Raw genomic sequence first — 17,025 nt, forward strand, 5'->3', positions numbered from 1 at the left:
AGCTGTTCTGCAGGGTAGGTAGTAGCTAGTTACATGTTAGCCTAGCTGTTCTGCAGGGTAGGTAGTAGCTAGTTACATGTTAGCCTAGCTGTTCTGCAGGGTCGGTACTAGCTAGTTACATGTTAGCCTAGCTGTTCTGCAGGGTAGGTACTAGCTAGTTACATGTTAGCCTAGCTGTTCTGCAGTGTAGCTACTAGCTACTTATATGTTAGCCTACCTGTTCTGCAGGGTAGCTACTAGCTAGTTACATTTTGTTATCTACCCTGCAGAACAGCTAGGCTACTATATGTTGTTTAGCCTAGCTGTTCTGCAGGGTAGCTACTAGCTAGTTACATGTTGTTAGCCTAGCTGTTCTGCAGGGTAGATAGTAGCTCGTTACATGTTGTTAGCCTAGCTGTTCTGCAGGGTAGCTACTCGCTAGTTACATGTTGTTAGCCTAGCTGTTCTGCAGGGTAGCTACTCGCTAGTTACATGTTGTTAGCCTAGCTGTTCTGCAGGGTAGCTACGCGCTAGTTACATGTTGTTTAGCCTAGCTGTTCTGCCGGGTAGCTACTAGCTCGTTACATGTTGTTAGCCTAGCTGTTCTGCAGGGTAGCTACGCGCTAGTTACATGTTGTTTAGCCTAGCTGTTCTGCCGGGTAGCTACTAGCTCGTTACATGTTGTTAGCCTAGCTGTTCTGCAGGGTAGCTACTCGCTAGTTACATGTTGTTTAGCCTAGCTGTTCTGCAGGGTAGCTACTCGCTAGTTACATGTTGTTTAGCGTAGCTGTTCTGCAGGGTATCTACTAGCCAGTTACATGTTGTTAGCCTAGCTAGTCAGAGGACAGACCAGGCTATCCACCTCTTTCCTGTCGGTGTATTTTAGTACAGGGTTGTTTATATAAGTTGTAAGAGACTGAACCAAGCACTTCCTTTCCCTGGAGGACAATAAAGTTAGTTTCCTGTTGTAGTCGTGTTCTCTCCTCTGTCACTCTGTCGATTACCTGTTAGGCTAACCCACGCTGGTCCTGACGAGCCACAGGGGGTTGCAGGCTTTCATTCCAACTCTCTCGCCCCCCCCCCTCTCTCTCTCGCTCCCCCCCTCTCTCTCTCGCTCCCCCCCTCTCTCTCTCGCTCCCCCCCTCTCTCTCGTGCTCCCCCCCCCCTCTCTCGCGCTCCCCCCCTCTCAAGCGCTCCCCCCCTCTCTCGCGCTCCCCCCCCCCTCTCCCCCCTCTCTCTCGCTTCCCCCCTCTCTCTCTCGCTTCCCCCCTCTCTCTCTCTCGCTTCCCCCCTCTCTCTCTCTCGCTTCCCCCCTCTCTCTCTCTTGCCCCCCCCTCTCTCTCTCTCCTCGCCCTCTCCCCGCTCTCTGCTCGCTCTCTCCTCGCTCTCTCTCCCCGCTCTCTCCTCGCCCTCTCTTCTCTCTCTCTCTCCAACAACTATTTCCCGGGTGCTGATGACATGGACGTCCCCCTCAGGCACCAGCAGTAGAGATCAGTTATAGAGACGATCACCATGGTGATCTGAACTTCTAGTCCACATACCAACACCTAGTCCACATACCAACACCTAGTCCACATACCAACACCTAGTCCACATACCAACACCTAGTCCACATACCAACACCTAGTCCACATACCAACACCTAGTCCACATACCAACACCTAGTCCACATACCAACACCTAACCCAACACCTATTCCACATACCAACACCTAACCCAACACCTAGTCCACATACCAACACCTAGTCCACATACCAACACCTAGTCCACATACCAACACCTAACCCACATACCAACACCTAACCCAACACCTATTCCACATACCAACACCTATTCCACATACCAACACCTAGTCCACATACCAACACCTAGTCCACATACCAACACCTAGTCCACATACCAACACCTAACCCAACATACCAACACCTAACCCAACACCTATTCCACATACCAACACCTAGTCCACATACCAACACCTAGTCCACATACCAACACCTAACCCAACACCTAGTCCACATACCAACACCTAACCCAACACCTAGTCCACATACCAACACCTAGTCCACATGCCAGCACCTCGTCCACATGCCAGCACCTCGTCCACATGCCCGCACCTCGTCCACATGCCCGCACCTCGTCCACATGCCCGCACCTAGTCCACATGCCCGCACCTAGTCCACATGCCCGCACCTCGTCCACATGCCCGCACCTAGTCCACATGCCCGCACCTAACCCAACACCTAGTCCACATGCCCGCACCTAACCCAACACCTAGTCCACATGCCCGCACCTAACCCAACACCTAGTCCACATGCCCGCACCTAACCCAACACCTAGTCCACATACCAACACCTAACCCAGCACCTAGTCCACATACCAACACCTAGTCCACATACCAACACCTAGTCCACATACCAACACCTAGTCCACATACCAACACCTAACCCAACACCTAGTCCACATAGCCAACACCTAACCCAACACCTATTCCACATGCCAGCACCTCGTCCACATGCCAGCAACTCGTCCACATGCCAGCACCTCGTCCACATGCCCGCACCCCGTCCACATGCCCGCACCTAGTCCACATGCCCGCACCTAGTCTACATGCCCGCACCTAACCCAACACCTAGTCCACATGCCCGCACCTAACCCAGCACCTAGTCCACATACCAACACCTAACCCAGCACCTAGTCCACATACCAACACCTAGTCCACATACCAACACCTAGTCCACATACCAACACCTAGTCCACATACCAGCACCTAGTCCACATACCAACACCTAGTCCACATACCAGCACCTAGTCCACATACCAACACCTAGCTCTCTCCTACCTAGCTTCTCTCTCTGTCTCTGAGGTTTTGTTGCCATGGAGTCAGGTCTTTTCCTAAGCCTGTTGTATAACAGTGACTAGAGTTCCCTGTTCTCACAGTCGTCAGAGTCGAGGAGGGAAGTAACACACTTGTGACTGTAATGTTATCTCTCCTCTCTGGGCTCTCGGCCATGTTTACAAACAGACACACACACATTCTGTTCTCCTGGAAGAGGTGTGGAATTACCAGGCTGACGCTACACTGCCTGGTGTCCATGATATTCTCCAGGGAGGGAGGGAGAGAGGGAGGGAGGGAGAGAGGGAGGGAGAGAGGGAGAGAGGGAGGGAGGGAGGGAGAGAGGGAGGGAGAGGGAGAGAGGGAGGGAGAGGATCACTGTCACTAAGTGTGTAGTGTCTGTGTTAGTCAGTGGCTGGATCAGGAGAAGTGTGCAGCCAGCCGAAAGGTTTTAGAAAAGATACCAGAGGAAGTAGGAGAAGTTCTGGTGTCTGACACTCACATAAAAGTACACAGGAGTATCCAACCTAACTCCTTTCTCTCCTCCTCTTCCCCTCCTCCTCTTCCTCCCTCCCTCCTCTTCCTCCCCCTCCTCTCTCCTCCTCTTCCTCTACAGCGTCAGAACATATCAAATCCAGGCAGACTCCTCCTCCTTGGCCTGCCAATCTGAACGAAAACGTCCCCACTACACACACACACACACACACACACACACACACTGCTCCGAGCATCTTCAGAGATGCCAACAGGGTCCCAGCCAGCTGCCAGCCCCTCTCCCAGCCTGCCCCTGTGTGCCCGGCCCTGAGCCCTGACCACAAGCTGACCCCGTGGCTGTAGGAGCCCCACCCCCCAGTGCAGCTGTCCTCCACACAGCCAGGCGGCGCCCTGACCCGGACAGGCAGCGCTACTAACAGGTAATACAATGTAGATTTAGATTACTGTAAACGTACCTGGACTACATCTGAAATGGATCTCTGTTTAGTCCCCTAACTGTTATAAACATTACCTCACCTGGACTACATCTGGCTCTCTGTTTAGTCCACTAACTGTTATAAACATTACCTCACCTGGACTACATCTGGCTCTCTGTTTAGTCCACTAACTGTTATAAACATTACCTCACCTGGACTACATCTGAATGGCTCTCTGTTTAGTCCACTAACTGTCAACACTAAGGTCCTCTATCAGTAGGTTAGTACTGTCAACACTAAGGTCCTCTATCAGTAGGTTAGAACTGTCAACACTAAGGTCCTCTATGTCTCAGTAGGTTAGTACTGTCAACACTAAGGTCCTCTATGGCTCAGTAGGTTAGTACTGTCAACACTAAGGTCCTCTATGGCTCAGTAGGTTAGTACTGTCAACACTAAGGTCCTCTATGGCTCAATAGGTTAGTACTGTCAACACTAAGGTCCTCTATGGCTCAGTAGGTTAGTACTGTCAACACTAAGGTCCTCTATGTCTCAGTAGGTTAGTACTGTCAACACTAAGGTCCTCTATGGCTCAGTAGGTTAGTACTGTCAACACTAAGGTCCTCTATGGCTCAGTAGGTTAGTACTGTCAACACTAAGGTCCTCTATGGCTCAATAGGTTAGTACTGTCAACACTAAGGTCCTCTATGGCTCAGTAGGTTAGTACTGTCAACACTAAGGTCCTCTATGTCTCAGTAGGTTAGTACTGTCAACACTAAGGTCCTCTATGGCTCAGTAGGTTAGTACTGTCAACACTAAGGTCCTCTATGGCTCAGTAGGTTAGTACTGTCAACACTAAGGTCCTCTATGGCTCAGTAAGTTAGTACTGGCAACACTAAGGTCCTCTATGGCTCAGTAGGTTAGAACTGTCAACACTAAGGTCCTCTATGGCTCAGTAGGTTAGTACTGTCAACACTAAGGTCCTCTATGGCTCAGTAGGTTAGTACTGTCAACACTAAGGTCCTCTATGGCTCAATAGGTTAGTACTGTCAACACTAAGGTCCTCTATGGCTCAGTAGGTTAGTACTGTCAACACTAAGGTCCTCTATGTCTCAGTAGGTTAGTACTGTCAACACTAAGGTCCTCTATGGCTCAGTAGGTTAGTACTGTCAACACTAAGGTCCTCTATGGCTCAGTAGGTTAGTACTGTCAACACTAAGGTCCTCTATGGCTCAGTAAGTTAGTACTGGCAACACTAAGGTCCTCTATGGCTCAGTAGGTTAGAACTGTCAACACTAAGGTCCTCTATGGCTCAGTAGGTTAGAACTGTCAACACTAAGGTCCTCTATGGCTCAGTAGGTTAGTACTGTCAACACTAAGGTCCTCTAGTATCAGTAGGTTAGTGCTGTCAACACTAAGGTCCTCTATGGCTCAGGATGGTGGTCTGTTTGAAACATGTTGGTATTACAGACTCGGTCAGCGAGTGGTTTGAAAATGTCAGTGAAGACCAGTTTGTCCGCGCAAACTCTGAGTCCACGTTCCTGGTAATCCGTCTGGCCCTGCGTCCTTGGGAATGTTGACCTATTTAAAAGTGTTGCTCACGTCGGCTACAGAGAGCGTGATCACACAGTCATCCGGAACAGCTTGTGCTCTCATGCATGCTTCAGTGTTGCTTGCCTCAAGGCGAACATCAAAGGCATTTAGCTCGTCTGGTAGGCTCGCTTCACTGGGCAGCTCGCGGCCGGGTCTCCCTTCGTCGTCCGTAATAGTTTGCAAGCCCCCTGCCTCATCCGACGAGCGTCAGAGACGATTTCTTATAAGCGTCCGGATTAGTGTCGCGCTCCTTGAAAGTGGCAGTTCCTAGCCTTTAGCTCGACAGTAGTAGTGTCTGGGGGTGGTGGTAGTGTCTGGGGGTGGTGGTAGTGTCTGGGGGTGGTGGTAGTGTCTGGGGGTGGTGGTAGTGTCTGGGGGTGGTGGTAGTGTCTGGGGGTGGTGGTAGTGTCTGGGGGTGGTGGTAGTGTCTGCGGGTGGTGGTGGTAGTGTCTGCGGGTGGTGGTGGTAGTGTCTGCGGGTGGTGGTGGTAGTGTCTGCGGGTGGTGGTGGTAGTGTCTGCGGGTGGTGGTGGTAGTGTCTGCGGCGGTAGTGTGTCTGCGGGGGGCGGCGGTAGTGTGTCTGCGGGGGGCGGCGGTAGTGTGTCTGCGGGGGGCGGCGGTAGTGTGTCTGCGGGGGGCGGCGGTAGTGTGTCTGCGGGTGGCGGCGGTAGTGTGTCTGCGGGTGGCGGCGGTAGTGTGTCTGCGGGTGGCGGCGGTAGTGTGTCTGCGGGGGGCGGCGGTAGTGTGTCTGCGGGGGGCGGCGGTAGTGTGTCTGCGGGTGGCGGCGGTAGTGTGTCTGCGGGGGGCGGCGGTAGTGTGTCTGCGGGGGGCGGCGGTAGTGTGTCTGCGGGTGGCGGCGGTAGTGTGTCTGCGGGTGGCGGCGGTAGTGTGTCTGCTTTATTTCTTTGGCTGCTTGTCTTCCTGACGCTGTTTTAACATTTAATTGTTTTTCTTCTCTCGCCATCCCCTCTCTCTCTCTCGCCATCCCCTCTCTCTCTCTCGCCATCCCCCTCCCTCTCTCTCGCCATCCCCTCCCTCTCTCTCGCCATCCCCTCCCTCCCTCTCTCGCCATCCCCTCCCTCCCTCTCTCGCCATCCCCTCTCTCCCCTCTCTCGCCATCCCCTCTCTCCCCCTCTCTCGCCATCCCCTCTCTCTCGCCATCCCCTCTCTCTCGCCATCCCCTCTCTCTCGCCATCCCCTCTCTCCCTCTCTCTCGCCATCCCCCCTCTCTCCCGCCATCCCCTCCCTCCCTCCCTCCCTCTAATCCTCCCTCTCTCCCTCTCTCTCGCCATCCCCCCTCTCTCCCGCCATCCCCCCTCTCTCCCGCCATCCCCCCTCTCTCCCGCCATCCCCTCCCTCCCTCCCTCCCTCTAATCCTCCCTCTCTCCCTCTCTCTCGCCATCCCCCCTCTCTCCCGCCATCCCCCCTCTCTCCCGCCATCCCCTCTCTCTCTCTCTCTCTCTCTCTCTCGCTATCCCCCCTCTCATTTTCGTTCCTCTCTTCTGTCCTTTATCCTAGGCATGGCTCCAATTCGGGACTCGGTCAGCCACTCCCCTAACCAAACAGGTGACAAACTTTTTTTATTTTTTTTTACCCTTTGACCTTGACTCTTCTTCTCTCTGCCTTCCTGGACCTCTGCCTATACTACTCCAGTCAGACAACAAGGTCATTCCTGGACCTCTGCCTATACTACTCCAGTCAGACAACAAGGTCATTCCTGGACCTCTGCCTATACTACTCCAGTCAGACAACAAGGTCATTCCTGGACCTCTGCCTATACTACTCCAGTCAGACAACAAGGTCCTTCCTGGACCTCTGCCTATACTACTCCAGTCAGACAACAAGGTCATTCCTGGACCTCTGCCTGTACTACTCCAGTCAGACAACAAGGTCATTCCTGGACCTCTGCCTGTACTACTCCAGTCAGACAACAAGGTCATTCCTGGACCTCTGCCTGTACTACTCCAGTCAGACAACAAGGTCCTTCCTGGACCTCTGCCTATACTACTCCAGTCAGACAACAAGGTCATTCCTGGACCTCTGCCTATACTACTCCAGTCAGACAACAAGGTCCTTCCTGGACCTCTGCCTGTACTACTCCAGTCAGACAACAAGGTCATTCCTGGACCTCTGCCTGTACTACTCCAGTCAGACAACAAGGTCATTCCTGGACCTCTGCCTATACTACTCCAGTCAGACAACAAGGTCATTCCTGGACCTCTGCCTGTACTACTCCAGTCAGACAACAAGGTCATTCCTGAAGCCCAGTTGTTCCACTGTATGTTTTGTTTTATTCCATGTGTAACTCTAAGTGTCGAACTGCTTTGCTTTATTCTTGGCCAGGTCGCAGTTGTAAATGAGAACTTGTTTCTCAACTTGCCTACCTGGTTAAGTAAAGGTGAAATACATATAAATTGATCTGATCTCTCTTACGGTTAACCTTTTAAGATCGTCTCACCTTGCTATTCAACTTTTAAAACTACTTTTGTCACAGCATGGGCTCCTTCAAAGGTAGGGTTAGGGTACAACGGGGGAGAGGAGGTGGGAGAGGAGGAGGAGGGGGAGGGAGGAGGAGGAGGAGGAGAGGGTGGGAGGAGGAGAAGGGGGGGACATTCTGACTTAGTAGGCAGACTAGACAACATTCTAGGAGAATTGGCAGCCGCCGTGTGTGTGTGTGTGTGTGTGTGACTGGTGAGAAGGAGCGAGTCTTTACAGAAAAGCAGGGTGGCTAATTGCCAGAAGAGAAGAACGGATACAGGAGACATGAAAGGGTTAGTTTAGTACGGAGGAAGAGGTTCTCGTCGTAAAAGAATAAACAGCCCCTCCCTCCTCCCTCTCACCTCTCCCCTCCCCCCTCCCTTTCCCGTCTCTCCCTCCCGTCTCTCCCTCCCCCGTCTCCCCTCCCTTTCCCGTCTCTCCCCTCCCCCCCCGGGTTAGAGACACTGGGACTGGGTTAGAGACACTGGGACTGGGTTAGAGACACTGGGACTGGGTTAGAGACACTGGGACTGGGTTAGAGACACTGGGACTGGGTTAGAGACACTGGGACTGGGTTAGAGACACTGGGACCGGTTAGAGGGACACTGGGCCGGGCCGGGTTAGAGGGACACTGGGCCGGGCCGGGCTAGAGGGACACTGGGCCGGGCCGGGCTAGAGGGACACTGGGCCGGGCCGGGCTAGAGGGACACTGGGCCGGGCCGGGTTAGAGGGACACTGGGCCGGGTTAGAGGGACACTGGGCCGGGCCGGGCTAGAGGGACACTGGGCCGGGCTAGAGGGACACTGGGAGAGTACTCGTGTTATTGAGATCAGAGAGACATTGGAGCACTTCTACAAGGCACCTTTCCTTCTTCTCGCTCAGTAACAGGTGAACGTCTGGGTTCCACCCCTCCCGTTTCCACCAATCCACACGTCAGATCAATGATTAGTGAAAGAACGTCCTGGTTTGTGTTTGTGTTCTCTTGTGAGCTAACCAAACTTCCACCACCACCCCTTTCGTCTCTCCCCCTTTCTGTCCCCAGGTTTGGACCACCCTGGCCTGGATTCGCAGTATGAGAATTGCCCGTGGAGCTCTGGTTCTCCCTGCAGCAGTGACACCAACAGTAACTGGGGCAAGGTGAGGATTCTCTGAGCTTCTCCAAGTGTATATACCGCCATGTTTGTTGTTTTTTGGGGGGGGGGGTTTCACTTGTATTTTAATCTTGGAACGTTATAATGTGAGGCGGTTTACGAGAAACCCGTTCGGATGTCTCGAAAAAAAAATGGAACGGAAATCTAGTTTTTTTTTTTCTGGTTGTTTTTGAAATCATTTCAATCTTTTACTGTAATGTAAAGAAAGGGAAAAAAACTATTGTATGATTTTACTTCAGGAACATTTCCAAGTTTAGTTAGCATGCCCAATGTGAAAACGCTAGCTCAAACTTCCCTGACCTGAGACTGTCGCAGCTAACTGGTTTAGACCAAATAATGAACTAGCTAGTTAGTAATGAAATCAGACTGGTTTTAGACAGAATAGTGAACTAGCTAGTTAGTAATGAAATCAGACTGGTTTAGACCGAATAATGAACTAGCTAGTTAGTAATGAAATCAGACTGGTTTTAGACAGAATAGTGAACTAGCTAGTTAGTAATGAAATCAGACTGGTTTAGACTGAATAATGAACTAGCTAGTTAATGAAATCAGACTGGTTTAGACTGAATAATGAACTAGCTAGTTAGTAATGAAATCAGACTGGTTTTAGACAGAATAGTGAACTAGCTAGTTAGTAATGAAATCAGACTGGTTTAGACAGAATAGTGAACTAGCTAGTTAGTAATGAAATCAGACTGGTTTAGACCGAATAGTGAACTAGCTAGTTAGTAATGAAATCAGACTGGTTTAGACCGAATAAGGAATTAGCTAGTTAGTAATGAAATCAGACTGGTTTAGACAGAATAGTGAACTAGCTAGTTAGTAATGAAATCAGACTGGTTTTAGACAGAATAGTGAACTAGCTAGTTAGTAATGAAATCAGACGGGTTTAGACCGAATAATAAACTAGCTAGTTAGTAAAGTTGTCAGTCAACAACGTGGTTCTGAATACAAGTGGGTCGGCTTGTCATTTGAATCAACAAGTAGTCGTACGCTGTAGCTTGCGTTCATTAAAGCTGTTCACACTTCCTTCCGATGTTGCTTCATCAGTGGGTAGGACTGGGGAAAAAATGACATGAAAATATATTAACAGTATTGCAGTAATTTCAGCAGTTCAGAATTACTTTGGTTTTGGGTAGCAAAGCAATCGCTATCCTATCTTTAATTTGCTGGAAGCGAGAAGCGTCTTGCTCAGTCGTTAGCTGTGTTGGAAGCGAGAAGCTTCTTGCTCTCAGTCGTTAGCTATGTTGGAAGCGAGAAGCTTCTTGCTCTCAGTCGTTAGCTATGTTGGAAGCGAGAAGCTTCTTCCTCTCAGTCGTTAGCTGTGTTGGAAATCAGACTGGTTTTAGACAGAATAGTGAACTAGCTAGTTAGTAATGAAATCAGACTGGTTTAGACAGAATAGTGAACTAGCTAGTTAGTAATGAAATCAGACTGGTTTAGACAGAATAGTGAACTAGCTAGTTAGTAATGAAATCAGACTGGTTTAGACAGAATAGTGAACTAGCTAGTTAGTAATGAAATCAGACGGGTTTAGACCGAATAATAAACTAGCTAGTTAGTAAAGTTGTCAGTCAACAACGTGGTTCTGAATACAAGTGGGTCGGCTTGTCATTTGAATCAACAAGTAGTCGTACGCTGTAGCTTGCGTTCATTAAAGCTGTTCACACTTCCTTCCGATGTTGCTTCATCAGTGGGTAGGACTGGGGAAAAAATGACATGAAAATATATTAACAGTATTGCAGTAATTTCAGCAGTTCAGAATTACTTTGGTTTTGGGTAGCAAAGCAATCGCTATCCTATCTTTAATTTGCTGGAAGCGAGAAGCGTCTTGCTCAGTCGTTAGCTGTGTTGGAAGCGAGAAGCGTCTTGCTCTCAGTCGTTAGCTGTGTTGGAAGCGAGAAGCGTCTTGCTCTCAGTCGTTAGCTGTGTTGGAAGCGAGAAGCGTCTTGCTCTCTGTCGTTAGCTATGTTGGAAGCGAGAAGCTTCTTGCTCTCTGTCGTTAGCTGTGTTGGAAGCGAGAAGCTTCTTCCTCTCAGTCGTTAGCTATGTTGGAAGCGAGAAGCTTCTTGCTCTCTGTCGTTAGCTGTGTTGGAAGCGAGAAGCTTCTTCCTCTGTCGTTAGCTGTGTTGGAAGCGAGAAGCTTCTTCCTCTCTGTCGTTAGCTGTGTTGGAAGCGAGAAGCTTCTTCCTCTCTGTCGTTAGCTGTGTTGGAAGCGAGAAGCTTCTTGCTCTGTCGTTAGCTGTGTTGGAAGCGAGAAGCTTCTTGCTCTCAGTCGTTAGCTGTGTTGGAAGCGAGAAGCTTCTTGCTCTCAGTCGTTAGCTGTGTTGGAAGCGAGAAGCTTCTTGCTCTCAGTCGTTAGCTATGTTGGAAGCGAGAAGCTTCTTGCTCTCAGTCGTTAGCTGTGTTGGAAGCGAGAAGCTTCTTGCTCTCAGTCGTTAGCTATGTTGGAAGCGAGAAGCTTCTTGCTCTCAGTCGTTAGCTATGTTGGAAGCGAGAAGCTTCTTGCTCTCAGTCGTTAGCTATGTTGGAAGCGAGAAGCTTCTTGCTCTCAGTCGTTAGCTGTGTTGGAAGCGAGAAGCTTCTTGCCCGTTCCCCTACCCGTTCTGTAACCCGTTCCGCAACGCGTTCCCCTACCCGTTCCCCTACCCGTTCTGTAACCCGTTCCGCAACGCGTTCCCCTACCCGTTCTGTAACCCGTTCCGCAACCCGTTCTGTAACGCGTTCCCCTACCCGTTCCGCAACGCATTCCGCAACGCGTTCCCCTACCCGTTCTGTAACCCGTTCTGTAACCCGTTCCGCAACCCGTTCCGCAACGCGTTCCCCTACCCGTTCTGTAACCCGTTCTGTAACCCGTTCCGCAATCCGTTCCGCAACGCGTTCCCCTACCCGTTCTGTAACCCGTTCCCGCAACCCGTTCCTGCTGAATTGAAATGATTGTCATTGTTTTTGTTGTTGTCGTGTTTCATCCAGTGTTGAATATAGTGAAATCAAAAGCATATTTCTTTTAGTGTTTTAATATTTTTGAAGGAATTTAGTCTCCAATTCAAATATATGTATCCTATTGTAAAGTAATTCAAACATTCAATCTCATTGGTGTTTTTCCTCCTAAACCTTTGCGGCTGAAGTCAACTTTAAAAGCCCGTTAAAAACTGGTTCTGATAAAGATATGATTTTAAAAAGATCAGAATTTGGGACCGTTTTTTTTTTAGTTTTCAGACGCAATATCCATGTATTTCAGTATCTCTGACTGCCATGTGGATGTTTATACAAGTGTAAAGCGAATTTGGGTCCCTTTTTTAAATTTGTAAATTTTTTTAAAGGCTCGATTTTTATAAATAACGTTTTATTTCTTAATAAAAATTGATTTTTCTTTTCAAGGTGCTGGTAGACTCGGTCTGCAGTGACGCGCCTTCCTCCTCGTCCAACTCGGCATCCGGCAGCAGCTCCGGCAGCGACCCCGAGCTCACCTCAGAATGCATGGACACAGACTCCGCCTCTAGCTCTGGCGGCTCGGAGAAGAACTTGGTCACCGTGATGACGTTGTCGTCGCCGCCCGGCGTTAACGGAGACCGTAACGGGAACCACTTCTCCCCCCTGACGGTGACTAACGGCTGCGCCCCTCCTCCCTGTAGCAGCAGCAATAACGTCATAATGTGTAACGGGGCGGTGAAAAGCCCGTGGGGGGGCGTGACCAACGGCTCGGCGATGAACGCCGGCCCCGACGACAACGACGCCTCCGCCCCCGCCGACGGTAGCCGCGGCAACAAGCCGAGCCACCGGGCGTCGGCCAACGGAGCTGGTGTGAACCCCAGCACTTTGAACCCAAATGTTAACCACAGTGCCTGGCCTGGTCCCCAGGGACCCTCTGGCTGTAAGATTGGCCAGCAGGGAGGCTCTCTGGGCTGGGGAGCGATACAGCCGGACAGCCTCTCTCCGTCTCTATCAGAACAACAGCACCACCTCCTGAATGATACTACTGTCAAGACTCACCACCTTAACACTGAAGCGACCAACGGACCAAATAACACTACTAACGCCATAAACACCTCTAGTTTACCAAACTCTACGGGCGGCTCAGTGCAGAGGAACGAATCCGGCTCGGGGCAGCGTTCCTGGGGAGCTGGAGGAGGAGGAGGAGGAGGAGGGTCAGAGCCTGGAGATCAGCTCTCCAACGGGACCCTCTATGGCGCCCAGCACCCCTACAGCGACGGCCTGGCAGGGGGCTTCTCTAAGCCCTGGGGGGTTTCGGGCCCTGGAGACACTGTGAACGGCCAGGGACAGGGCCAGCCCTCCTCCCCTGCTGCTGCTGCTGCTGTTTACAACAGTAAAAATAACAGCAAGACCCCTGTAGGGAGGTGGGACTCTGGCCCCGCTGCTTCCTCCTCTCCTCACAACCTGTCCTTGGGGACTGGAGGAGGTGGGATCAACGGGAACGGAGTGGGTCCTGCTGGCATCCCCCGACCGTGGGGCAGCGCCTCCTCCTCTTCCTCCTGTTCTTCATCTGGCTCCTCCTCCAACAGGCAACCCCCCAATGGGGAGTGGAGCTCGTTGCCCGGCAACAAATCTCAGGATTCCAGCGACGGACGGAAGTCGGGGGGAGGAGCCAACGGCTGGAAGAGTCTTGAAGATGATGCCCTCAGGATGGGAGGAGGAGGAGGAGGAGGAGGAGTGCAGGGACATGCGAGCGGGTGCTGGGGTACGTCTGGAGGCAGTGAGGGGAGCGGGGAGAGCTCTGTAGGCCGTAGCTTAGACCGGGACAGGAACGATCCCCGTCGAAGAGTCCCCCTCCCTGGGTCAACTCAGCAAGTCCTCTCCTGTACAGACGTGGACCCCCGTGTCCTCTGCAACACCGGCTGGGGTCAGACCCCCATACGCCAGAACACAGCCTGGGACGTCACCTCTCCCGCCCCCAGACCCGATGACAGGAAGCCCGGTAACGGAGGCCCTGGCTGGGGATCGAAAAGCCACGCAGCCCGTTCTCAGACCTCCAGCTCTGGAGGATGGGGGGACGGGCCGGGAAATACAAGCCCAGAGTCAGGAGGGCCTGCCTGGGCAGAGCAGAAGACCTTGTCTGGGTGTGGAGACAGAGACAACAAAGGCCCTGGAGGAGAGCGAGGATGGGAGAACAGCAACTCTTCCTCTACCTGGGGTAACAGCCAGAAGGAAGATCAGTCCAACACCTGGACGAACCCTCCTAAACCCCAAAAGCAGCAGAGCTGGGGCGCCCCTAGTGGTGGTGGAGACCGCTCCAGAGGAGGAGGGAGCAGCTACTGGGGCCAGCCCCAGAAGACTAGCGGGTCTGGGGGATGGGACAACGACAGCGACCGTTCGGGGTCTGGAGGATGGGGTGAACCCGGCCACCCGGTCAACACCAACACACACACCGACGACAGCAGCAGCACCTGGGGTGGCAGCGGAGGGTCCAACACCCCTGAACGCCCCAACAACCCTCACTCTGGCTGGGGAGAGCCCTCCGTATCCATCCCCGGACCCAAGCCCCAGAACCACCAGACCCAAGGGGGATGGGGCGAGTCGGCCATGAAGCCCAACCACCCTTCTCAGAACTGGGGAGACCCGGCGCCCCCTTCCGATTGGGGTAAAAGCCCAGACTCTAATTCCAACCCTGGCCAGGACCCTAGAGGACTTCCACCAGGTGGTCCCCAACCCTCAGGTCCCGGAGGTTCCAAACCCAGCGGCTGGACTGGAGGGGCGGTCCCTGTTGGATCCTCCCACAAAGAGGAGGAGCCTACCGGGTGGGAGGAGCCTAGTCCAGAGTCGGTGAGGAGACGGATGGAGATCGACGACGGGACGTCGGCATGGGGAGACCCCAACAAATACAACTGTAGCGGGGTTAATATGTGGAACAAGACCAGCCAATCAGAGCAGGATGCCATGGTCATGACCAAACCCCTGCAGACCCAGCAGCCCCCACCACCCCTGAACAACATGGCCGACAAGGACAAGACCTGCAGCCCTGGTGAGTGGAGGGAGCTTTCACACACACACACACTAAGGGGAGGTGGAGGACACTGTGTGTGTGTGTGTGTGTGTGTGTGTGTGTGTGTGTGTGTGTGTGTGTGTGTGTGTGTGTTTGGGTTGCGTCATCCTTCTGGAATGTTCTACAGCATTGATTTTTCTCTCTGAGCTGTGAGAGCAGGCAGAAACACAGACCTTTGTTTGGTCTGAAATACAGAGAGTTCCAGGGGGGGTGGGGACTGAGAGAAAGGGGGATGACTGAGACAGAAAGGGGGGAGACTGCAGGGAGAGAGAGACAGAAAGGGGGGAGACAGAAAGGGCTCTATATAAACCCTCCCAGATCCAGGGCTCTATATAAACCACTCCCAGATCCAGGGCTCTATATAAACCCCTCCCAGATCCAGGGCTCTATATAAACCCCTCCCAGATCCAGGGCTCTATATAAACCACTCCCAGATCCAGGGCTCTATATAAACCACTCCCAGATCCAGGGCTCTATATAAACCACTCCCAGATCCAGGGCTCTATATAAACCACTCCCAGATCCAGGGCTCTATATAAACCCCTCCCAGGTCCAGGGCTCTATATAAACCACTCCCAGATCCAGGGCTCTATATAAACCACTCCCAGATCCAGGGCTCTATATAAACCCCTCCCAGGTCCAGGGCTCTATATAAAACCACTCCCAGATCCAGGGCTCTATATAAACCACTCCCAGATCCAGGGCTCTATATAAATCCCTCCCAGATCCAGGGCTCTATATAAATCACTCCCAGATCCAGGGCTCTATATAAATCACTCCCAGATCCAGGGCTCTATATAAACCACTCCCAGATCCAGGGCTCTATATAAACCACTCCCAGATCCAGGGCTCTATATAAACCACTCCCAGATCCAGGGCTCTATATAAACCACTCCCAGATCCAGGGCTGTATATAAACCACTCCCAGATCCAGGGCTGTATATAAACCCCTCCCAGATCCAGGGCTGTATATAAACCCCTCCCAGATCCAGGGCTCTATATAAACCACTCCCAGATCCAGGGCTCTATATAAACCCCTCCCAGATCCAGGGCTGTATAAAACCACTCCCAGATCCAGGGCTGTATAAAACCACTCCCAGATCCAGGGCTCTATATAAACCACTCCCAGATCCAGGGCTCTATATAAACCACTCCCAGATCCAGGGCTCTATATAAACCACTCCCAGATCCAGGGCTCTATATAAATCCCTCCCAGATCCAGGGCTCTATATAAACCACTCCCAGATCCAGGGCTCTATATAAAACCACTCCCAGATCCAGGGCTCTATATAAACCACTCCCAGATCCAGGGCTCTATATAAACCCCTCCCAGATCCAGGGCTCTATATAAACCACTCCCAGATCCAGGGCTCTATATAAACCACTCCCAGATCCAGGGCTCTATATAAACCACTCCCAGATCCAGGGCTCTATATAAACCACTCCCAGATCCAGGGCTCTATATAAACCACTCCCAGATCCAGGGCTCTATATAAACCACTCCCAGATCCAGGGCTCTATATAAACCACTCCCAGATCCAGGGCTCTATATAAACCACTCCCAGATCCAGGGCTCTATATAAACCACTCCCAGATCCAGGGCTCTATATAAACCACTCCCAGATAGCCTCATGCTAGGCGCTAAACGCTAGCCTCATGCTAGGCGCTAAACGCTAGCCTCATGCTAGGCGCTAAACGCTAGCCTCATGCTAGGCGCTAAACGCTAGCCTCATGCTAGGCGCTAAACGACTGTTATTGATCCGTCTGAGACTAGAAGCCCAGCTCGTCTGTTATTGATCAGTACAACAGCAGAGTTCAGAAGGTACAAAGTTACCTGCCATTTAGGAATCTCCATCTCACATACCTCCGCCTCTCTCCCCATCTTTCCTCTCCCCCCCCTCTCCTGCCTCCAGGCTGGGGTGAACAGTACGGAGGTCCCCAGAAGATGGAGTCAGGAACGTGGTGTGAGCCGTCAGGCCCCCCTGTCTCTGTGGACAACGGGACATCGGCCTGGGGGAAACCCATGGACACCAGCTCCACCTGGGAGGAGCTGGGACACAGAGGGGACAGAGACAGAGGGGAC

General features: G+C 52.0%; 1 protein-coding gene across 7 annotated transcripts in view; it reads left to right on the forward strand.

Annotated features, from left to right (window-relative positions):
- The window catches only part of LOC106592806 (trinucleotide repeat-containing gene 6A protein), a 72,893-nt gene that overhangs the window by 25,826 nt on the left and 30,042 nt on the right, over positions 1–17,025 (forward strand). For 6 of the 7 annotated variants that reach the window (XM_082972989.1, XM_082972988.1, XM_082972990.1 and 3 more), the window contains 5 exons: positions 3,429–3,726; positions 6,831–6,878; positions 8,833–8,927; positions 12,323–14,921; positions 16,856–17,025. The exon at positions 16,856–17,025 is cut by the window's right edge and continues 55 nt beyond it. In XM_082972989.1, the coding sequence (XP_082829115.1) occupies positions 6,833–6,878; positions 8,833–8,927; positions 12,323–14,921; positions 16,856–17,025 (2,910 nt within the window). In that variant the 5' untranslated portion in view covers positions 3,429–3,726; positions 6,831–6,832. The remainder of the gene's footprint in view (positions 1–3,428; positions 3,727–6,830; positions 6,879–8,832; positions 8,928–12,322; positions 14,922–16,855) is intronic. The other variant, XM_082972993.1, reaches the window with a different exon arrangement.

Source organism: Salmo salar, chromosome 03 (genome assembly GCF_965601325.2).
Source record: "Salmo salar chromosome 03, fSalSal1, whole genome shotgun sequence".
In the NCBI taxonomy this organism is placed as follows: Eukaryota; Metazoa; Chordata; class Actinopteri; order Salmoniformes; family Salmonidae; genus Salmo; species Salmo salar.